Genomic DNA, 20,747 nt, shown 5'->3' with positions numbered 1-20,747 from the left:
TGGAGGGGGTGGAGGTGGTGGAGGGGAGGAAGTGGTGGAGGGGGAGGGGGAGGAGGTGGTGGAGGGGGAGGAGGAGGAGGGGAGGGGAGGAGGTGGTGGAGGGGGAGGAGGGGAGGGGAGGGGGAGGGGGAGGGAAGGGGAGGAGGTGGTGGTGGTGGAGGTGGTGGAGGGGGAGGAGGGGAGGGGAGGGGGAGGGGGAGGGAAGGGGAGGAGGAGGTGGTGGAGGAGGTGGTGGAGGGGGAGGGGAGGAGGTGGTGGTGGAGGAGGTGGTGGTGGAGGAGGAGGAGGAGGGGAGGAGGAGGAGGAGGAGGGGGGGAGGTGGTGGTGGAGGGGGAGGGGGAGGGGGAGGAGGTGAGGGGATGAGGTGGTGGAGGGGGAGGAGGGGAGGAGGTGGTGGAGGGGAGGAGGATGGAGTGAGAGGGAGGTGAAGGCTACTGATCTCTCGCAGGGATGCCCGGCGGTTCGACACAAGGCTAGGCCTTGAAGAGGAAAAAAAAATAAGTGATCTCTCCCCCTTTCTCCACGATACAAGCTAACCACTGATCCAGGTGCCCCGAGCGCGTACACTAACGAAAGGTGTAAGTCACTCCTATTTTTTTCTTTCCCTTCAGATCTTTATATACAGTGCATGGGCTGACGTCCCTATACACAGCAGAGGGGGGGGCTAGCTGCCGGGCCTCCCCTCCTATCATCCCCGCGTCTGGTGGAGAGAGACGATGGGATGGATAGGAGAGGGGCCTGGCGGCCTGCCCCCCGGAGTTGTTCCGCTGGGTAGCTACCCGGCGCTTCGGTCAACAACCATCTCGAAGGTTACTCGCGGAGGAAACATGGGGAAGCAGCTTTCGCTGCGGAGCGGGATATGTGTCAAGGAGGGGACGGGGATGGATAGTGGTGTGGTGCTAGAGGGCGATGTGGCGGAGACGGAGAGAGGAGTTCGGGAATTAAGGAGCTGATAAAAGACTTGGGGGATCACCGGGCGCTACAACATGCCGGAGGACACTAAGGACAGAGGGTGGAAGGGAGGCACACCGCGGCGGGATAATCGGCAGCACCGTCATGGCCGAACACCCCAGCACAAACACCAATTAATTATATGCAGTTTAGCAAGTCCAGCCGCGTGGGATGGGCACAAACACAATACAAGCTCATCTCCTAAACCAAATCACTAGCTGTCCGAATTGGCGAAGTGACATACGAGGTAGACAGCGCGATGGATACAGGTAGCAGTAGTCTAGCCTCGGCTGGCCAACTGCAAGGGTAAGCAAATACCATTCAATCTACCTAAGACCGACGGCAATTACCGCGGTTGGCCATATAACTGCGCGCAGGAATGTTGCAAGAACACAGGCTGGGGCCGTTCAGTCGTGGGTAGGTTCCGCGTGAAGGGGCAATGGGAATAGGGGGGGAGGGGGGGCACGATGGCAAAGCTATCCTGGTTATCCCTGGTTATCGCCTGCCTACTCTTTAATGGCCTTCGTAAGCACTTCTCCTATCTATGCGTCTCTTACCAGGGCCACGCGTGGAGAGCCATTGATTTATACGATAGATCTACCGGGGAGGGACACCCGCTACGTCTGGGGACCCGCCTGACGTGCTCGTGAGAAATACGTGCGATCGGCTTTTGCCGCAGGCCGAGAAGAGGCAGAAGCATCTATGAGAGAACAAGTATGAGAAAGGGAGTGTTGGATTTAGAGACCTCGCCGTTTAAGACGCTGTAGTCTAACAAACACGACACCCACGTCTCACCTCACCTCATCTCATCATCAATCATACATATAAATACAATAGATAGGGCTAATGCCTGTATATGTAAACGTTCGTGCCTACCTATCTACCCTCCTCTCTCTATCCACCCGCCTATTTACCGAGGCTTTATCTTTGTCCAGCCGCTCGTCCCCTTAGTCCCCGCGTCTCTACTCGCCGTGGGCGCCTCGGCTGGCCGTCCTCTGCCACCCCCGGACAGCGGTGCCCTAGGGGTGTTGTCGCCGCCACTGCTGCCGCTCTTGACGGTGTTGACGCTCATGTAGCTCTCGATGCCGAACCGGTGTCCGGGCATGCCGTTGCTCCCCCCACCCGCTCCTCCACCACCGTTACCGGCCTTCTTGCTCCCGACTAGCACTCCATCGTCGAGCGCATCGTCGGGCGTCCACGCGTCGTCCTCAAGCAGCTCCCACTCTGGTACCGGGGTCTCGCTCAGCAGCCGCGCCTTCAGCTTGTCCACTAGCTTCGCGATGTTCGGTATCCGGAACCCGCGTGTCAATTCTTGGCCTGCCGCCCCGCCTAGAAACGTATGAGCTGTGCCGTGAGAGTATAGACCCATGCGTGGCGCTGTACGCCCGAACTCGCCCGCATCGTTTCTGGTACTAGGACTGGGGTTGTTAGCGCTGTTGCTTCTATCGCCGCCGATGTCGATGTGTTGCGGGGTTACCGCCGCATCCGCGATCTGTTGGGGATTGCGCTGCAGCGACGAGTTTATGAGGAGATTGTACAGGTTGCGGCCGAGAGAGGAAAAGTCCTCTAGGTTACTGTTTTCGCCTGCGGTCACTCCCTGCGTCCGACAGAGCCAGACGATGTCGTAGCCGAGCAGGCAGACCGCCTCCAGGAAGGCATTATACGCGGACGGATCTTCCTTGGCCAGGGTTGACAAGGATTTGTCTAGGAATAGGGGTCGCGGGTGCGGAATGTGAGTAAATTGGCGGTCACGTGGGTCCGGGGGTAGCAGAGAGGTACCAGGGAACGCAACGTCGCCATGATGATAGGAAGATGTTAGTGAGAAGATGGTGGGACGTGGGTAGTCGTTATGCGGCAGCGTAATCTCCGCCGGTAGACGGACAGCGAGGTAGTGAGAGGCCAGCCATAACAGATGGGTGATGTGTGCGAGAGACGCGGATATGAGCTCGGGTTGCGCATCTGGGCATGCCGTTAGTAGAGGCCAAAGGTTGCTCAGCCTACAGGATCGTGTGAATATGGCACTTACTGTTCATGTTATGCAAGTCGATGATGTCGATGCCACCAATTTTGTACTCAAACCGGACGGGGTTCCCGCGCCGGACACGTTGCAGCCTATACAGCTTGGCGACCTCCATACACAGCGCCGCCCGGTATTGAGTCATAGCGCCATATTCCCTGTCCCAGTTGTATCTGGATATCTTGATGGCTGTCTTGGTCTCCTCGAGCTCTCGATTTCTTCGCGCGGAAACGCCCTGCGCAGCGGCAGCCAGATCCGTCTTCTTCTGCGCGATGGCGGCCTTGCGCGTCTCGATCTCCTTTCTCGCGATGGCGATCTCGTCACGCAGTTTGTCGGCGGAGGCTATGATCCGCTCTGTCCTATCCTTCGCCTTGTGCTCCTCCGACGCACAGTTCTCTACGTACGCTCGAGAGGAGCGGTCGCTCGCGGGGACGACTGAGCTGGGGTCGTTGTCGGACAAGGCCTTGGTGACTCGCGACTCGAGCTCCTCGGCCTCGATGAGAATCCTCGCATTGGCTACTCGTCGCTCGTATAGCTCGTTACGCGCATCCACAACGCAGAAGAAGGGTAGCCTCTGCGGGTGGTGGGCGCGCTGACAGATGGCGCAGTTCATCGTGGACGGACTCGGGCTCGAGGCATAGAGGAATGAATGATGTTGTATTGGTTGTTAGACGGGTACCGCGTGCCTGGCGACGAGACACGGGGAAAGTGCTCGTTCCTAAGGAGGGAGAGTCGAGAGAAGAGGATCGGCTGGTAGCATGTCTGGCGAGGAGGGGAGCTGGAGAAGGGGTAAATCAGGCTATAGGGTGAGGGAAGAGGCCGTGGTGAGTTGTGGAAGAGGGAGATGTCAAGGAATAAGAATGACGGTCACTTCGAGGCGGATTCCCGACCAGGCCCTTGTGACGTCCAGAGGGTACAAAGATACATGCACCTGACAAGGGAAGCGGAAGGCTTATCTTACCCTATCGCGCTGATTGCATGGCCTTATCGATTATATGTCTTATCTATGGTTTTATCGCTCCTATCGGCGGCGTGGCCCCGCAGCGTTCATGTACATACCCATGTATAGGTCCTGGGCAGCGACACGTCTTTCTGGTGAGTGGGCAAGGTATCGGGTACCTACCTGACCACATAAGGTACCTGAGATATAGAAGCTACAGGTATGCACATACAGGATTCGATGTTAGGTGCATTTAGGTAGATATCATTCATCGTCGCTCTATTATCGTCTATGCCCGCGTCGGGTTTTCCTCCCACCCGCCGAATCTTCGAGGTAGTGCTAACCAACTTCCTCATTTTCGATTCTATCCATAGGCGTGTGAGCCGGTATAAAAAAATACAAAAGAGGAGAAAGAGAAAGAACAAGAGGGAGAGAGACAGCGACAAAAGCGTTTCGAGTCATCAGGCGATCCCTCGATCATCGTCCGCTTGCTTGGTTTCTTGAAAGTCGAGTCGCGTCACGCGTCGCCAATTCGCGACAGCAGCCGACAGCCAAATTCTCGACGCTGGCTGCGCTTACTACTCGGTAGTGGAGCTGCCACCATGTCCACCACGCCGCGGTCGCTGTCGCCTTTGAAGCATGGCGTGGCGGCCGACCAGTCGATGATGGTAGAGCTCCCCACTCATCTCGGCGACCAGGATGAATTCGATAATTCCATCGAAGAGGAGACTGTCAGACTGAACCCGCAACAACTACAACCACATTCCACCCCCCCCCACCAAGGTGCCAGGCACGACCAGAGCCAGGAAGTGACGGTGGTTAGAAACCCCGAGCGCCAACGCCAGACGCGGACGCCTGAGCCGCAGAAGCGACGGAGTAACCGGTCTGACGTCCAGAGCCCGGGTCACCTCGCCACTTTCGACTGGGATGACTTTCAGTATCGCTACGAGAAAGCCTTGCAAGAGGCTGACGAGGTAGAGAAACAGCTCCTCGAGGAGTTCGAGCATCTTATTAAGGTACTCAAGCCAGTGGGGGCCCTCCTAGAATCGCGGCTGACCGTGGAGCCAGTACTTCAACGCCTGGGCTTCGGCTTCGGCTACCCACGATAACGAGAGAGCCGTAAAGAGGTTGGTTCGCCCAGGATGCTTCCATGGCTAACTCTAAAGCACAATGCTAAACGTCGGCAGACTGCAGACTCGCGAGAGACACGTGCGTCTCTCTGAGCAGACTCTCCTGCAAAAGAAGCAGCATCGTGAGTAGCCGCTATTTTTCGGCTTTATTTTTATTCATGCCCCCCGCTGTTTTATCACCTGTCCATTTGGGTAACTCATGATGTGTCTAGTATCTGAGGTGGTCAAGGCCTTCCAGAGCGCTCTGGCACTGCTAAGCGCAACCTAATTAGGCATCCTCATTATTCTACCTCTGGGAAGAAATCGACGGAGGCATCGACGTAGATGACCACACACACACACACACACGCACACACACACACACACCAGGATTCATCATCGGCAACTCTGGAGGAATTATCGCGTTGATTGTACCAGCCCATCATCGGAGTTCATATGTTGTCTGGTTGAGACGTTGGTTGAGGCGGGTTAGGCGAGAGATGAAATTGGCCATGACAGGGTGCCTTTTAATGGTGTTGACGGGTTAACTTATATACTCTACGCTATCACGATATCACGATGTAACGAACGCCGTATATTTATATTTATATACCTGTTAATTGTCGTCAGTTGGGTACCTACCGTTACTCTGTATATTACACGAGGTTAGGTACCTGGACTTACAAAGGTTCGTCGGGAATATCAAATTACCTCTTAGATTGCTTGCACCGATGTACTGTACCGTACCAACGGAAGTACCCACATCTGCCCCTAATTGAAACATTCCAGGTACACGAGAAGGTACTTGAAGTACCTAATGTACCATGTAGGTGTAGGGAAACGCGCTTGTTAGTAATACACCGCATTGCCCGCGACCCTTACAAGGCTTCGAGCTTTCTTCTTACTTCCATCCCCCTTCACCTCCCGCCTTCTGTCTGTAGTTTCACACCGACAAGATCCGGCCTGGACGATCATGTCGGCTGCTCTGCGGGCGGCCCGTGACCCCTCTCGTCCCGTGGAAGTATCGCCGGCAAGTTCTCGTCCATTTTGCTGCTCGTTTACGTCTTCGATTGATGGGACGCGTCCGGTAGCTAATGCTGACTGTTTAGGCAGGCCGACATTAATTTGTTCCACGACACACACTTCTCCCTCGCCGCAGTGCAGCTCTTCGAAACACAATTTCTGGTGCCGACGGGTGGGCAGGACGACGGACAATACTGGGATGATGGCGACGCATACTGTGAAGAACTAGATGATGATTATGACGATGGCCTCGGCTACTATCCTGACGGCGTCAAACGTACCCTAACCGACGAGCAAATCGCCATCTTCCGTCATTCCGAGCTCGAGTCCCTGCGTCGCTCGGAAGCCAAAGCCACCGAGCTCCAGAAAGTCCCCGTATCACCCCCGGAGGCGGCCGGGGACGAGACCGCGGCCAAGGACTGTCCCGGTCCCCAAAACGCGACCTCGTCGCCCACGTCCCCGCGGGTCGAGGGCCCTAGTGAAGCAGATGGCAAGAAAGGCGACGAAGTGCAGGAAGCTAGCGAGGATGGAGAAATCGAAACGGACATACCGACGCTGACAAAGGCCGAGGCCCGGCGTAACAAGAAGCTACGCACGAGGCGAAAGAAGCAAGAGCAGCGCAAATTCAACCCCGAGAAGAAGCCGGATCTGCGCAAGAGGACTTGGGACGTAGTCGAGGCGGGCATGGACGGACTCGACTACGACGAGCTCGAGTCTAGCGGGGATGCGTCCGCGGCGCCGGCAGCCCAACGGCGGCGGATTTCTTACGACGATTAAGAGATCTATCTTCCTCCGCCCTCTTGTTAAGGGCGGGCGACGTACTCCATAGCCAACGCGCCCATCCCTCTCTCTTCGAGGACACCAAGCCGTAGGGCATGTAGTTGCATGACCGGTTGTTGGGTTGGTATGGCGCCACTTCCTTTCCACCTCCCTCTGTGCGGTTAACTCGCATGATGAGAACCTTGTATCGTCATCCTTAGTCTGAAGTCCGTCGAAGCCGGCCGAAGTCGGCGTAAAGCGGACGGACAGCCGGATTCTAAGCGGATGCATGTCGAACACATAATCTTCTCTCTGAACACGTCACGCCTGCTCTATTCCGTATTTCATCGCTGCTATAGATGCGATTCAGAAGCTGACGGGTGCCACAGGACGGCCTGCAGCGTATCATGGAGGCTACATAATGCCATGCCGCATACATGTAATATATCCAGGGGCTGCATCGCTAGGACGCGGTTGCCATGCCGTGCCGCCAGCAGGCAACCTACGTACGGGATGGGACCGAGCTAACCCCACCGCATCGCCGACTCCTCAAAGCAACGTGACCGATTTATGCGACACGACGTCTCTCTACTACTGTAGGGCATCGTGTCTAGTCGTATCTTAATACGAATTACCACATCAGGCGCGGGAACGGATGCCTCCCCTACCGAGATGAAGGCTCCCCTAGGGAGGACGGGGGACGGGAGCCTACGGTGGCTGCGATGGTGAACGTGTATCTACAGCCGGGCGGCTTTCAGCTAGGCGACAGTATACCCGCGCCCGCTGATCATCGGAGAACGCCTTTATCACGGTAGTCGAGGAGGGCAATTTCGGTTAGTTTCGCGTGGTGGTTTCGTATTATCCCGTGGTATGGGGTACGGGTTCGGAGGTGGACTGATGTATTGCTGAATACACGTCGGACGGCGCGATGTCGGTAATTTCCTCGACGTGAGATGGTGGTACCCGTGCCTGGGTGCGCGACGATTTCTGAGGAACAGGTTGGAGCAGATCGCCCTCTCGCCGGCGGCATGGCATGGCATGGCATGGCATGGCTACGATGAAGTACTGCTCAGCGGTTGGGTAGCGGTGGTGTACCGGGGATTTTATGTAACACATCTGGGGACGTAGTAGGAAGAGGTACCTAGGTAGATAGGTAGGTAGGTAGAGGTAATTACCGACTACTTGCTCTTCATCGAATTGCACCGTCAACGTCGTGTCACCTTTAGTATGGTATTTTAATCTGGACTGTATACCAGGAAGTGATGCCATCTCTAGAAACAATTTCTATATTAAGTAATTAGTTGTGTCGCATTTAGAATTGCATTTGCTTGCGTATTACTACGGGAATTCTTACAGCTTATAGTCTGTATTCTTGGTGTAGAAACAATTTCTAACATAGTGTCAATTATAATAACCATACCCTCTCTGTAGGTATTACACCTTACGAAAGGGCTCGCAGTCATTTCGTGACTTTATGAATAATGCTAATACAGTGCTGTTATTACAAACGCATACTGTTGATAGATCTCCCCTCCCGCTACTAAATACCTGTAGCTACCTACTTATTTATATCCACTGGATTCAGGTGAATATTGCCGATTGGCGATTACAAAGTACCTAGGTACGTAGTGATAGCACTACGTAAGTCCGCCTTCAGCGGGTCCCACCAGAAATTTGGGTCAGGCGTCGCCGTCACCGGGCAGGGAGGAATGGCACGCTACATTCCTGGGGGTGCCTCGCCTGCTCCCAGGATGTACCGTAGGTACCTGACTTGGGCATTATCTGTACCTGCACTGCGTCCGCAGGTACTTTTCCGCATGTCTTGGCTGGAGTCATCCGCCCCAACGAGCCCAACACCCCCTCCCCCTTTGCCCGCCGGTATTGCCATGTACATCCGTAGGTACATCCCTTTCGGCCTGGCGCTGCCCTCAGAAGGTACCTCACGTATAAGGGAGTGGCTAGCCTCAGGACCAATCTGGTCGGGTCTCCTCTGAGTAGTCGCCCTCTTGAAAAACGTCAACATCCCACCCCTCGACAACCGCATCCTGCTCCCTACGGTAGGACTGCGCGCTTTGGGGGACCAGCCACGGGAACAGTCCATCACCATCACCGCCAAGCGCCTTGTATCTTTCTCTCTTGTCCCTTACCGGCACCTCGACGCCAACTCCTCTCCCCGCGCCCGCCTGCGTGCCTGTGTGCCGCATTCCCTTCAGGCTCGCAGACCCAGTGGAGGAACGCTGCCGTTCTTCTTCCACTCACCTTGCTTCGACATCGTTCTTTGCATCCGGACCCGAGCCTAGGACTGCTCGAGACCAAGTTGCCCACCATGGCGCGAGTCTACGCCGATGTCAACCAGAACATGCCTCGCAGCTATTGGGATTACGATAGCGTCAATATAAGTACGTCAACCTGAGCCCGGTGAATTGGGGGGGCAGCGGCTATGAGGTTGGGTGCAAGAGGCGTGGGCGAGCCGGTGGTCACGTCGCAACTAACTTTGGTGATCTTCGCAGGCTGGGGCGTTCTCGAGAATTACGAAGTTGTTCGTAAGATTGGTATGTCGCGACTCCCCCCCCCATACGCGCACCCACGCACACTCCCTCCCTCCGATAAGAGAGGCACGAGAGGCACAAACGAGCACACGCAAATACACGCAGCCGTTGCAGCCGGTACGAGTCGCTAACACCCCCCGTCTTTCGTGCACCAGGACGCGGTAAATACTCGGAAGTCTTCGAGGGTATCAACGTCATCAACTACCAGAAATGCGTCATCAAGGTTCTGAAGCCGGTCAAGAAGAAGAAGATCAAGAGGGAGATTAAGATCCTCCAGAACCTCTCCGGCGGCCCCAACATTGTTGCCCTGCTCGACGTGGTGAGAGACAACCAGGTAGGCCGCGTCCACCCTCTTAGCTACGAACCGGGATGCTGACGAGTGGTGGCCCCCCCCCCCCCCGTCGAATCAGAGCAAGACGCCGTCGCTCATCTTTGAGTATGTCAACAACACCGATTTCCGAAGTCTCTATCCCAAGTTCAACGACATCGACGTGCGCTACTACATCTGCGAGCTGCTGAAGGCCCTCGACTTTTGCCACAGCAAGGGCATCATGCACCGAGACGTGAAGCCTCACAACGTCATGATCGACCATGAGAACAGGAAGGTAATGCATCTCCCGACTCGCCGCGTCGTCGTCAGTGTAACTATAGCTCACATGCCCTGCCAGTTGCGCCTCATCGACTGGGGCCTAGCCGAGTTCTACCACCCGGGGACTGAATATAATGTCAGGGTACATCACCTTTTACCCCGTCTCCCAGAGCCCCCCCCCGGTCGTGGGCCGTGCACGGACACGATTAGGAGCTGGCATCCAAGCTTGTAAGGATGGCGGGCGGCTGATGATTCTGCAGGTCGCGTCTCGTTATTTTAAGGGCCCCGAGCTTCTCGTCGATTTCCAGGAATACGATTACAGCTTGGATATGTGGAGCCTGGGTGCTATGTTCGCATCCATGATCTTCCGAAAGGAGCCCTTCTTTCACGGGAACAGCAACTCGGATCAGCTCGTCAAGATCGCCAAGGTACTCGGCACCGACGACCTCTTCGATTATCTAGACAAGTACGAGATAGAGCTCGACCCCCAGTACGACGACATCCTCGGCCGTTTCACCAAGAAACCGTGGCATAGCTTCGTCAATACCGAGAACCAGCGCTTCGTCAGCAATGAGGCTATCGACTTCCTCGACAAACTCCTCCGATACGATCATCAGGTTTGTCAGACCGTTGCACCCGGCGTCGATGCTAACGTCGCTAACCGCATATACGTAGGAGCGCCTCACCGCCAAGGAGGCGATGGCGCATCCTTACTTCGCGCCGATTCGGGACGAGGCCACGCTAACCGAATACCTCGGCGGTGCCACCGTCAGCTCCAGTTCCTGAGAGAGAGTGCGAGCTCTCCCATTTATTCTCTAGCATTCTCAACGATACCCGACGCCCTTTTCCCTTACCTCCTGCGGCCCCTCCTGGAATCCTGATCATGTCGGCCTTCCCTTTCCGACCCGAGCTGATCTTGCATCTGTCTCGTGTGTGGTGAGTCAGAACCGTTGAGAGCTCGAGTTGGCGTTCAGGCCCTAGATAGTTTTCCTCGGCGCGACGCCAGGCCCCGTCGCTGCCATAATAGCAAACCCTCCCCGCCTACGGAGAAACAAGAAGAATGAACACTGGATGATGCCGAAGTCGGCTTCTCAAGTCGCGTGCCAACCGGCCTTATCTGTGAGACCCGTTCCTTACTACCTACTGCTGCGCGATAATGATTTCGTCGTTACGACTCGTTACGACGTCGGGGAAGGGGCGGAGAAAAAAAAAAAAACAGACAAAGAGAAAGGCCGAGAGAGAGAGAGAGAGAGAGGGCAGATAAAGAGAAGGGCGTCTCGGGCGCAGTGGTCGGATGTAGTAGAGAGGGGAACGATGCGTGAATTGCGTAACATCGCCGCTAGGCTGGCTGGACTAGGCCGGCGCCCCCGGAACCGTAATTCATGGGATGACATGGAGAGCGTAGGCTTTCTTTGTTTTTGAATTTTTTCCTATTTCCGGTCGGGTTAGCTAGCAGCCACCCCCCCCCCCCCCCCCGGGTAGCCAAAAGCACCAATCGTATCGAGAACTTAGCCATACTTTTCCAGCTATCTCCTTTCTCTCTCTCTCCCCCCCCCCCCTTCTCTCTCTCTACGTGCCTAGTCGCTAGCGATCTTTGTTTTTTTGTACCCGTAGCCGGCTGCTGCTGCGAAGGAGGGTGGTTGGGCTGGTTTGTAAGTTCGCAGTGATCGATGGAGGGACGGCACAACACGGCACGGCACGGCACGCGGGCGCGCCAATCAGGGCCCTGCCCCGGTTGCGCGTGCGCGCTCGCCAATTAGGGAGGGGAGGGGGGGCCCTCTACGCTGGCTGGGGGAGGTAAGCAGGGAAGCAGGGAAGCAGGGGAGGCCAGGAGGACGGGCGCTATCGCGGCCCTATTCTACCTACGTTATAACAGCATCGCGGCATCTCGCCGAGCGGGGAGGGCGCGAGGCCACGGCGCAGAGACACGGGACGGGACAGGACGGGACCGGTGTGGTCTCGTCGCGGGCCGCGGGCACGCTGCGCATGGCGCGCATGACGCAGCGGCGGCACGTTCGCACGCCCGTCCGTCCGTCCGTCCGTCGACGAGACCTGCCCCTTCCGGCGCGCGCGTCAGATGCGCGTAGTATTGCCGCACGCGCGAGTCCCCGGTGCTGGTTGCAGGTGTATATATCAAGCGATGTAGTATTATTTCCCGCCCACACCCACCCACCTTGCGCTGCCGTTTTCGAAAAAGGGGGCAGCGAGTAGAGGAGGGGGGGGGGGGAGGGGGGGAGGGGGGTTGGATTAGCTAACTATATTACCGTCGGCTCCTCGCTGGCCGACGAGCTGACACGCATCCTCTACTTCAGACGGACGGGTAGACGCCCCCCGCCCCCCCCTCCTCCCCGTCTCGCTCTTATTTACAACACGTGAGGCAGAATTCCCGATCGCACACGAAGCCGGCCTCGCCGCATCGCCGCGCCGTCCCGCCGGGCGTCCGTGCCGGGCTCTCGCCTGTCCCCGTCGCCCCCGCCCCCGCCTTGCGTCTCCGCTGCGCCGGCGTGGCGGCCCCGCCGAGCCGCGGGCTGTCGCGGCCAGCCCTGCTCGCAGCCGTGCGCGCTAGCGGCGAGCTCTGCACCCCGCCGCCGCCGCCGAGCTTACGCGCCGGGACCCACGTCCGCAAGTCCGTCGCCGGCGCGGTGCGTTGCCAGGCGCCGCGCGGCATAGACGCTGGCGAGGGCGTGGTGGTGGTGTGCGCGTGTTCGCGCCGGAACAAGTGCGGCGTGGCGCTAGGCGAGAGCACGCTCAGCTCGTCCTCACCATCTGGGTCGTCCGGGACGAGAGACGCTAGGGTGAACTTCTTCTTGGTTGGCGAAGTGCGGTTCCTACTGTTGCTGTTAAGCCCCTCTTCTACGTGGGACTTCCTGCGCTTATTAGGTGTCTTGGGAATGATAGAATTCGTGCTGGCCTCGGGGGGGCGTGAGGGCCGACGCTTGGCCAAGCTGTCGGTCTTTGTGTTCCGCTCTTGGTCGCCCTTGGGGCTCCGAGAGATAGTGTCTTGCGCTGGTACTTGAGATGGTCGTAGAGGTAGCGTGGGCTTTTCGGCAGGCGCTTGCTCGCTAGATCGTTCGGGCGAGTCTGACTTTCGCGTTGGCCGAGTCCTTTCCGACCCGGGTGAGCCGATAGGAGCTACAGCCCCCCCCACGAAACTTAAAGCCTCTGTGATATCGCGACCCGGTTCTGATCCCACAGGTGCGGCTTCAACAGGATGGGGTTCCTCTCCGGAAACGCCAGGCAAATTATCATGGGCGACGTCTGACTGCATTTGAACAGGAGGAACTTGTGCCTCTGCTCGAGAGTCGTCGAGTCTGGCATCGGATTCCTGTGCCACTTCCAAAGCAACCGGGGTTTTGTTGTTCCCAGTATCAGGGGGCACGGTACCCGGATCTGCTACGAGGCTGAAGTCCTTGGCAATTCCGCCCTCGGAATTGACCACGGGACTCTCCAACTGCTCGGAACGAACCTCCCGGCCTAAAATCTGAAGTAGTCTCTCTTCAACCGACATGTCGTCGTATGATTTGGGCTCGTTATTCGTAAGTAGTTTGTCGTTTTGTTCATTAGTTTCGCCGCTTGGGAACGAGAAAGATGGCCCCCCGGGGTCCTCAGAAGTCAATGGGGGAGGGCCCATGAAATATTCGGAGGTATGATCAGCCAGTGACGGGGTCCCATTCAGAAAGTCCTGGATCCCCTCATCCATCTCGAAATCCCACTGGTTCGCCGGTGCAACGTCGCCGGTCACTTGACTTTGAGTAGCAATACTTAGCGCTCTGGTGAGCTCATCACTGCCCGCGTACTCCGCAGTCTCGAGCTGCAGAGGGCTTCCTTCATTCTGGGATGGGTCGCCGATAGGACTTATAGGCTCGAAAAATGCCTCTGATTGAACAGGTAGCGAATCTAGAACCTCACCGGTTATATCCGCTGTAGTAAAAGAGGCGTCGGCAATCTCTGGCTCTGGCTGTCTACGGTTCGTCCGCGGAATCTGACCGTAGAATTCTGTCTGCTTGCGTGCGCGTGAAGATCTCCTCTGCGAGGTATCAAGAGGCGGAATATCACCGACAGTAGGTGGTATCGTATTGGGAACTGAGCAAGTTGATTTGACTGCAGGTATGATTACTTCGATTCTCCGTGTAGATGTCGTGTCGCGGTCACTCCCCTTGGCTACATCATTAACGCACGCGGGCGAGTTTGAGGTAACAGGTTCTTTTTTTGATCGTCTTAACCTAGATTGTGGCTTCGGAGAGGTACCATCTCCGCGAGCTTCCTCCTGATCTATATGCTCCGGCCTTGTCGCTGTAGATGCCGGTGAACTCTCCGCATCTACTTCTTTATGAGGAACTCCAACATCCCCTTTTGTAGTGTCACCCAGCAGGACGTCATCCTCGTCCGAGTCATTCCCTGCCGACGCTGCTGCGGGTAAAATTTTCCTCTTTGCGGGGTTAACATGGGATAGCTTTTGGGGCACTTTACGGCGAGAGGGACCACCGAAAAAGCCGTTGCCATAGGCACCTCCTGACATTGGCATCGGCCAGTGGCTGGGCCCTAGAGATGGCGGGTATCCAGGACCTTGACTTATGAATCCGAACCTGTCTGGTTGAGGAGGCATCGGGAGCTGTGGGGCTTGCCAACGCGGGTCTAGAGGTCCATTGCCCAGCATGGGGGATCCGAGGGAACCAAAAGAGGACCCGAGTGTGAATGGATCGGGCAAGCCAAATGGATATGGCGCAGATCCAGACGGAGGTAAGCTATGCTGGCCGCCGAGCGCGCTAGGCTGCGCCGGCCCAGCAGGCAACACTTGGGGATGATTGCGCGCAGAGATGTCGGCGCGCACCGAGACCTGGGAATGAGAACCCTGTGTCGACCTCACATCCTGTCCTCCGACGGTCTTGCCCGCGCCATTGCTTGAGGTGGGGCCCTCCCTAGCTCGCTCCTCGTCGTCCTGTAAGGATAAAAGATGTCCATTGTCGACAACAACCTCACCGGTCTCGAGGTCGATCTCGTCACCGACCCCGGTGAAGTCTCGCTCGTATTTCTCAAAAATGGTCTCGAAGGCGGACTTGAGCCTCGTCACGGCCTTGGCTCTCCCCTTATCGAGCTGGTAAATGGGATCTTGACTGATATCGAACTGCGTCGGACTCATAGAAAGTTCGTCCAGGTTCTCCTCGTCATCGTCATCCTCGCCGGGCGGCTGTTCGAGTCTCGGCTTCTTCGAGGGGGGTTCCATGACTCTGGCTGCGCCGCCATCACCCGAGGGGGCCGACAGCCGAGATGCAGAGGCCCGTGGAGGGTGGTTGTGGGCGAGCGGAAAGGAAAACGAGAAAAAGGGAAAAAAAAAAAAGAAAGGAGGAAAGGAGAAAGACGAGAGGGTTATGGTGGTGAGGATATGCAATTGGTGTGGATGCGACGAACGCGTCAAAAGCGATTGGGACACGATTAGTTGATTCGGGTTATCGGGAACCGCGGGTAAACGCGGGTATGCTAGAGGTACCTAGGTACCTTTAGGTGTAGGTTGGTATAGGTACCTGACGACTTGCGAGAGAGAGCGGGCTCTGGCACTGCCGCCGCCTGTATCGGCTGTGGCTGGTGCAGGTGTGGGAGCCGATGACGTATGGATGGCCCTCCTTCAATGGAAAGGGAAAATAAAGGGAGAATAAAAAATCTGAAAAAAAAAGGAAGGAAAATTTAATGAAAAGGGAACCTGGAGCTTCGAACCCAACCCATTCACGACTTGCCCAAGAAGGTAGGAGGTAGTCAGGTACCGTGACCCGATGGCCCATGACCCGGTGGATAGGTATACATAGGTACATGTATGGATGCTACGCCACATAAGGTTGTTCCCCATCCCACAAGTTCCTACCTCTTACCTTACCTAGGTACCTTACCTATCTTACCTCAGGTACTAGCCTCCACTAAGCTTCCGTGCCCTGTCCGCTAACAATTAGGTACCTACTTAGGTAGGTATATAAAGGTGCCCCCCCCCCCGGCTGCCAGCCCAGCCTCTCGTCGTCAGGTGCTGATACGCCTCTCAGCAACGCAACCCCCTCCGAACACGCATTGGCGAGGCGAGCAGCTCCAGCATGGGACCGTCGACGCGGATTCCGAAGCTATCATGTATTGCCAAAAGTGCCGCGCCCCGCTCAAGCTAGACGGGTCTCTGACAGATCTGAATCCCGCCGCATTTGATCTCCTAGTTGGTTGGTGGCCTCTCTTGAGCACCCGGGTCTCGTGTCGCCCGCTAACCTGTCCCAACTTCGCAGCTTCGTCTTCCCGGAAACAGTCCTCCCACCCCCCGCCGTCTCCTCGCCTGAGCTATCCGAATGATGCCGAGAGGAGAGCGCTTTATAATCGGGTATCGAGAGATGTCGGCCCTGCCGTCTTTAAGAGACACAGCAACGTCCTCCGCGGCGACGGCCATCCTCGAGACAGCTCCGCCATGTCCTTTGTCCTCCTCACCGAGTCTCAGGTCGCCCCTCCGAGGCTCACCCCCCCGATAGATTCTCCGACGCCGAGACAGCCGCGTCGGAAATCCCTCTCCGGCAGCCAGCGCAACGACGCGAGACCCGCCCACCCCCACGAAGCTGAGCGCGTCAACAAGCTCTTCGAGATATTGTCCGCGCGATCAGACATAGACCACCCCGTGTGCGTGGAGTGCACGGAGATGCTGGTAGACGGGCTCCAGAAGAGGCTAGAGTCCACGGCACGGGAGCGAGATGCCTATGCCGCATTCCTGAAACAGGTCCAGGCGGATATACCGAGCGAGGAAGAGATCGCCGAAGCCGAACAGGCCCTAGCGAAGGCGCGGGCGGAAGAGGAGGCGTCTATGGATCAACTTTTAGCTTTGGAGAAGGAGAAGGCCGCCCTGGATATCGAAATTGCGGCACTCGAGCAGGAGACGCGGGCGCTGGATGCCGAAGAGGAGGAATTCTGGAGGGAGCGCAACGCGTTTGCGTCGAAGCTCGCCGAGTTCCAGAACGAGAGGGACAGTATCAATTCCAGGTACGACCACGATTCCCAGCTGCTTACGAAGCTTCAGCGGGCGAACGTCTACAACGATACGTTCTCGATACACCACGACGGCCACTTCGCGACCATCAACGGACTCAGGCTAGGCCGGTTATCGACGAAGCCCGTGGACTGGCCAGAGATCAACGCCGCGTGGGGCCAAGCATTGCTACTAGTCGTCACGGTCGCGGACAAGCTGGGATATAAATTCGACAGCTACGAGCCCCTACCCATGGGGTCCACCTCCAAGATCATACGTTACGACTACCCGTCCCCATCCGCCAGCCGGCTCGGCGGCCCTCGCAGCGGGCCGCCGCCGGCTCCTAAGAAGAGCGTGCTGGAGCTCTTCTCGTCGGGCGACCTGCCGTTGCAGATGCTCTGGAACCGCAAGTTCGACCACGGGATGGTGGCCTTCCTGGAGCTCGTGCGGCAGCTCGGGCAGTTCGTCCACCAGCAGACAAAGGCGGGCGGCGGCCAGGGCGGGTACCCGGCCAACCCGCTGGCGCTGCCGTACAAGATCGAGGGCGACAAGATCGGCGACGACCGCATCGGGCACTACAGCATCAAGCTGGGGATGAACAACGACGAGAGCTGGACGAAGGCGTGCAAGTTCGCGCTCACTTGCTGCAAGTTCCTGATCGCGCACGCGAGTAACATTAGCCACGTGACAAACAACGGACGTTGAGGTGTGGGTCGCGTGAGGCCGACACGAGACGAAGCGAGACGAGGCTGACTTTCGATTCGATTTCCCCACGGCATGTTTAGACAGGCGGTGGCGTACGGCGTTGACAGAACGGGAGAGGGGAGGGAGGCGGCGTAGAGAACATTGATTCTGTAGTATAGGGATGACGGTGCATAGGCTCTATTCGGTACATAGGTTACAAGACACTTACTTAATAGTGCGATGAAGCAAGTAACAGTCTATTTATGTCGCACCGACGACAGTGCCTCGGTGGTGCGGCTATTCGGAGTAATTGTCAGCACCGAAGCTACAGGTGTTGTACATTGGTGTTCCATCACTGCCAGGGATATAACCCAAGTTCGTTGGAGCATGCCCGTGTAATGCCGTTCCAGTCATCACCTCTTAGCAACACAACCCGATCGCGGGCACCATGCAGACTAGTGACAAGGGTAATCTACCAGCTCGTTACTCTAAGTTACCCGGAAGCCGATGACTGTATCTTACGTGAAACCTTACGGTAAACCCCTGTATTTCCTTAGCCCAGTGACTTACAGGTGTAGCTCTCCTCCCCGACAACAAGCCTGCTCACATTCGAATCCGAACGACCACCAGCATATGCTCGAGATGACCTGGAGTCGTAGTATCGAATTTCCTGGACGGAGCCCATTTGCAACATCCATAGTCCACATTCGACAGACGCCCCTGCTCCCGCACGGCGGTAGGGCCATCCGGCCGACGTCGACTCCCGCCCCGGGCCAGTCTCCACCCGACAACGACGACGCCGACTATGGCGCCCGCCTTGGCGCCGAGCCTCCACCCCCTCAGTGGAGCCGCAATGGAAAAAGAAAAAAAAAAGAGGCAAAAACATACAACACCAGGGATTCGCTGGTCGTCACCGACCCAACTACTAATCTGGCAGTATCCAGCTTATCTAAGGGAGAGCGGACGGGATCCCGAGTTCTCTGGATCTTATGGTTGTATGTGGTAGACGAATGCTCTAATCTGGCTGATATAGGTAGGACCAGACGTCGCAGCATGAGCGAAAAGGTTAGGCGGCGGGCAATGTGAAGACGGACATCCTCCTTCAGGTATTATATATACCTAGATGGGACTAAGGACTGATATCAAATGAGTAATTAATTAGCTTGGTGACCACTGATGAATCCCTAATGTTTTTTGAAAAGGGGGAGGGGGGGGATGGCAGAGGTGGGAGAGGTGTATCTTACTCCTTTTTACGCTTCTGGGGAAGCTCTGGTGTCATTGCCAGGTGGGGGCTTTGAAAAGACGAAGCCTCAGATCCCCAGTTCATCCCTTTGATGCTACCTACCGCCATTTCTCGCCGTCCTAGTAGGTACTTCTTGATCTTGTACGCGGCATCCTAATGTTCTGGGAACGCCGAACCTCGTTCCGAGACTTATACGTCTCCATTTCGTCATCCTACCTCTAGTCCTCGCCGTCCGGCACATCGGACGCAGTTGTCTCACCCTTGCCCTGCCCAAAATGCATCGGTGCGTTTTTTCTCGCTTCTGTGGGCCTTCCTCTCGCTCCCGCTCTGGCGTGACGGCTTAGTGGTATGATGGTGTTTCCTCTGAGAACTCGTCGGAGGACTACTTAAAGTCCTGCCTGGTTTAGAACGGGTGCGATAGCTTTCGGTGCCACTTCGCGACGTGAAGCTCGATGTCTAGCTTGTCACGAAGCCTGCTTGTTGATCGGTAGCGCTAGGTAACAGAGAATCTTGACTCTCGTCTCTTTCTACGACTTGTAGGTGTAGGCTATAAGGGCAGATTCCGCACGTGATAGCTTTCTAAGGTCGAAACCGATGCTATAAAGTATGCCTTATCAAACGATTAAGGCTTATATTACCTTATCGCTGTTTAATCGCGGAAGGTGAAGGTGTCGAATGAGGCTTTTCCGCATGGGCGTCTTGCGATTCAGTGAACTCTTCACACGAGACCGTGTCGTGCACTAATATTATCGTATCTGTTAGGGTGTCCTGTTCTGCCGACGCTGCTACTCTCCGCGCTATGGTATTTGCCATCTGGATAGCCCTTCCGCGATGATCTTTTTCCAAGTCCCTCGCGTTCCTAAATGCACTAGCTCCCTGAATGAAGGCATCGCAGTTCTTCGTTAAACCATAGGTTGTTGCGTAAAACGTAGACGCTTACGTTCTAAGTACGGCTTGTACATGTAGGCTTATAATGATTGATTCCGTACGTGGTACTTGGGCTTCCCGCCAGGCGTCGTTGGTGCAGTGGCATGGTGGGCATACAGCTGGAGCGTGCCGATCCACGCGTGGTAGATCAAACTGAAGGTGTGTTAGGCGTTTCCATCGTAAGCCGGCTCCCCCTCGCCGTAATTTTGCAGGGCGTGCATGGCACGCGAGCCCCGTACGCTCCGTAGTAGCAAGCTTGTCTCAAGGTCACGTCGGCACGTCTGCTGGAGCCTTAGCCTCTAAGAATAAGTTTAGCGCAACCGGAGCACCGCTATGTTCTGTTGGTATGATTGTTCAATTCAGATTGCCTTCATATTGAGCATCTCAGATTTTAGGATGGATATCTCTCAGCCTGGCTCCGGCAACGTAATCGGGTACTACTTTAACAGTGGCCTCTTCAGTCATTGAATAGAGATCAGTAAACTGGAGAGCCCTTTCGTTCGGAATATCAGCGTCGCCGGCTATGATCGGGATTACCTACGTTGCACATTAGAATGGGTTCTGATTCAGGGCAGTGATTTTGTTGAAAGCTCGTGAATGTCGACTGGAGAAAGAGGGACGGCGAGAGGGGTCACCTTTCTTCGGGGGCGCCTGACAAATCTCATCCAAATTATTCGGATCGGGAGTCGGGCGATCGCTGGGAAAGTGATAGGGTGGAAGATAGATGTTGTTGTCTATAAGGTGTTGCACGAAATCACTGTCCTTGGCAGATGATCTCCTTGAGAGAAGAGCAGAGGGTGTATGTTGGCTAATAGACGACAGAGCGGAGGAACGGCTAGTCATCGTTTGAGCACCATCTTTGGGCCATTGATACTGCATGATGCATCGGTTGGGCAGTGTGCTTCGCACGGTAATGAGACCCTACCCCTCGAAGATGGCAAAGATCTGGACCACCGTGGCTTGCAAACCGTGCC

The 20,747-nt window shown here is 56.3% G+C and overlaps 7 protein-coding genes across 7 annotated transcripts; 4 read left to right on the top strand and 3 right to left on the bottom strand.

The window, feature by feature from the left end:
* Positions 1-1,666: 1,666 nt before the first annotated feature.
* On the bottom strand, positions 1,667-3,873 carry GGS23DRAFT_561452 (UV radiation resistance protein and autophagy-related subunit 14-domain-containing protein). The gene is made up of 2 exons (XM_051515952.1): positions 2,978-3,873; positions 1,667-2,910 (listed from the first exon to the last, which is right to left on the bottom strand). The coding sequence occupies exons 1-2, from the start codon at positions 3,579-3,581 to the stop codon at positions 1,862-1,864; spliced, it is 1,653 nt and encodes a 550-aa protein (XP_051373411.1). The 5' UTR covers positions 3,582-3,873; the 3' UTR covers positions 1,667-1,861.
* A 217-nt stretch (positions 3,874-4,090) lies between these two features.
* GGS23DRAFT_561451 (uncharacterized protein) lies at positions 4,091-5,742 on the top strand. The gene is made up of 4 exons (XM_051515951.1): positions 4,091-4,924; positions 4,977-5,035; positions 5,096-5,160; positions 5,251-5,742. Exons 1-4 carry the CDS (start codon positions 4,511-4,513, stop codon positions 5,304-5,306), a joined length of 594 nt encoding a protein of 197 aa, XP_051373410.1. The 5' UTR covers positions 4,091-4,510; the 3' UTR covers positions 5,307-5,742.
* Positions 5,743-5,990: 248 nt separating this feature from the next.
* GGS23DRAFT_619353 (uncharacterized protein) lies at positions 5,991-7,373 on the top strand (the record flags this gene model as incomplete). Its single annotated transcript, XM_051521001.1, has 2 exons — positions 5,991-6,038; positions 6,131-7,373. 2 exons carry the CDS (start codon positions 5,991-5,993, stop codon positions 6,815-6,817), a joined length of 735 nt encoding a protein of 244 aa, XP_051373409.1. The 3' UTR covers positions 6,818-7,373.
* Positions 7,374-9,125: 1,752 nt separating this feature from the next.
* Positions 9,126-10,723, top strand: GGS23DRAFT_595408 (Pkinase-domain-containing protein; the record flags this gene model as incomplete). The annotated part of the gene is made up of 7 exons (XM_051518304.1): positions 9,126-9,198; positions 9,310-9,351; positions 9,504-9,682; positions 9,759-9,953; positions 10,017-10,079; positions 10,198-10,554; positions 10,613-10,723. The coding sequence occupies 7 exons, from the start codon at positions 9,126-9,128 to the stop codon at positions 10,721-10,723; spliced, it is 1,020 nt and encodes a 339-aa protein (XP_051373408.1).
* A 1,461-nt stretch (positions 10,724-12,184) lies between these two features.
* On the bottom strand, positions 12,185-15,298 carry GGS23DRAFT_459673 (uncharacterized protein). The gene has a single exon (XM_051514102.1). It carries the CDS (start codon positions 15,159-15,161, stop codon positions 12,297-12,299), a length of 2,865 nt encoding a protein of 954 aa, XP_051373407.1. The 5' UTR covers positions 15,162-15,298; the 3' UTR covers positions 12,185-12,296.
* A 519-nt stretch (positions 15,299-15,817) lies between these two features.
* On the top strand, positions 15,818-17,883 carry GGS23DRAFT_561435 (APG6-domain-containing protein). The gene is made up of 3 exons (XM_051515950.1): positions 15,818-15,905; positions 15,967-16,131; positions 16,195-17,883. Exons 2-3 carry the CDS (start codon positions 16,047-16,049, stop codon positions 17,622-17,624), a joined length of 1,515 nt encoding a protein of 504 aa, XP_051373406.1. The 5' UTR covers positions 15,818-15,905; positions 15,967-16,046; the 3' UTR covers positions 17,625-17,883.
* Positions 17,884-18,084: 201 nt separating this feature from the next.
* GGS23DRAFT_561434 (uncharacterized protein) lies at positions 18,085-18,579 on the bottom strand. The gene has a single exon (XM_051515949.1). The coding sequence runs from the start codon at positions 18,487-18,489 to the stop codon at positions 18,157-18,159; it is 333 nt and encodes a 110-aa protein (XP_051373405.1). The 5' UTR covers positions 18,490-18,579; the 3' UTR covers positions 18,085-18,156.
* Positions 18,580-20,747: the final 2,168 nt, after the last annotated feature.

The sequence above is a fragment of the Durotheca rogersii genome (assembly GCF_024521655.1).
Source record: "Durotheca rogersii strain YMJ 92031201 chromosome Unknown GGS23scaffold_6, whole genome shotgun sequence".
Taxonomy (NCBI): domain Eukaryota; kingdom Fungi; phylum Ascomycota; class Sordariomycetes; order Xylariales; family Xylariaceae; genus Durotheca; species Durotheca rogersii.
Note: the sequence above shows the minus strand (reverse complement) of the source record. Positions and strands in the feature narration are given on the sequence as shown.

Excerpts from the sequence above, each read along its gene's own strand:
- GGS23DRAFT_561452 (XM_051515952.1), bottom strand. The coding sequence starts at position 3,581 with ATGAACTGCGCCATCTGTCAGCGCGCCCACCACCCGCAGAGGCTACCC. Across the intron at positions 2,911-2,977 it reads CGACTTGCATAACATGAACA|ATGCGCAACCCGAGCTCATA; the intron begins GTAAGTGCCATA and ends CGGCATGCCCAG.
- GGS23DRAFT_561451 (XM_051515951.1), top strand. The coding sequence starts at position 4,511 with ATGTCCACCACGCCGCGGTCGCTGTCGCCTTTGAAGCATGGCGTGGCG. Across the intron at positions 5,036-5,095 it reads AACGAGAGAGCCGTAAAGAG|ACTGCAGACTCGCGAGAGAC; the intron begins GTTGGTTCGCCC and ends AAACGTCGGCAG. Across the intron at positions 5,161-5,250 it reads CCTGCAAAAGAAGCAGCATC|TATCTGAGGTGGTCAAGGCC; the intron begins GTGAGTAGCCGC and ends TGATGTGTCTAG.
- GGS23DRAFT_459673 (XM_051514102.1), bottom strand. The coding sequence starts at position 15,161 with ATGGAACCCCCCTCGAAGAAGCCGAGACTCGAACAGCCGCCCGGCGAG.
- GGS23DRAFT_561435 (XM_051515950.1), top strand. The coding sequence starts at position 16,047 with ATGTATTGCCAAAAGTGCCGCGCCCCGCTCAAGCTAGACGGGTCTCTG. Across the intron at positions 16,132-16,194 it reads CGCATTTGATCTCCTAGTTG|CTTCGTCTTCCCGGAAACAG; the intron begins GTTGGTGGCCTC and ends CCAACTTCGCAG.
- GGS23DRAFT_561434 (XM_051515949.1), bottom strand. The coding sequence starts at position 18,489 with ATGTTTTTGCCTCTTTTTTTTTTCTTTTTCCATTGCGGCTCCACTGAG.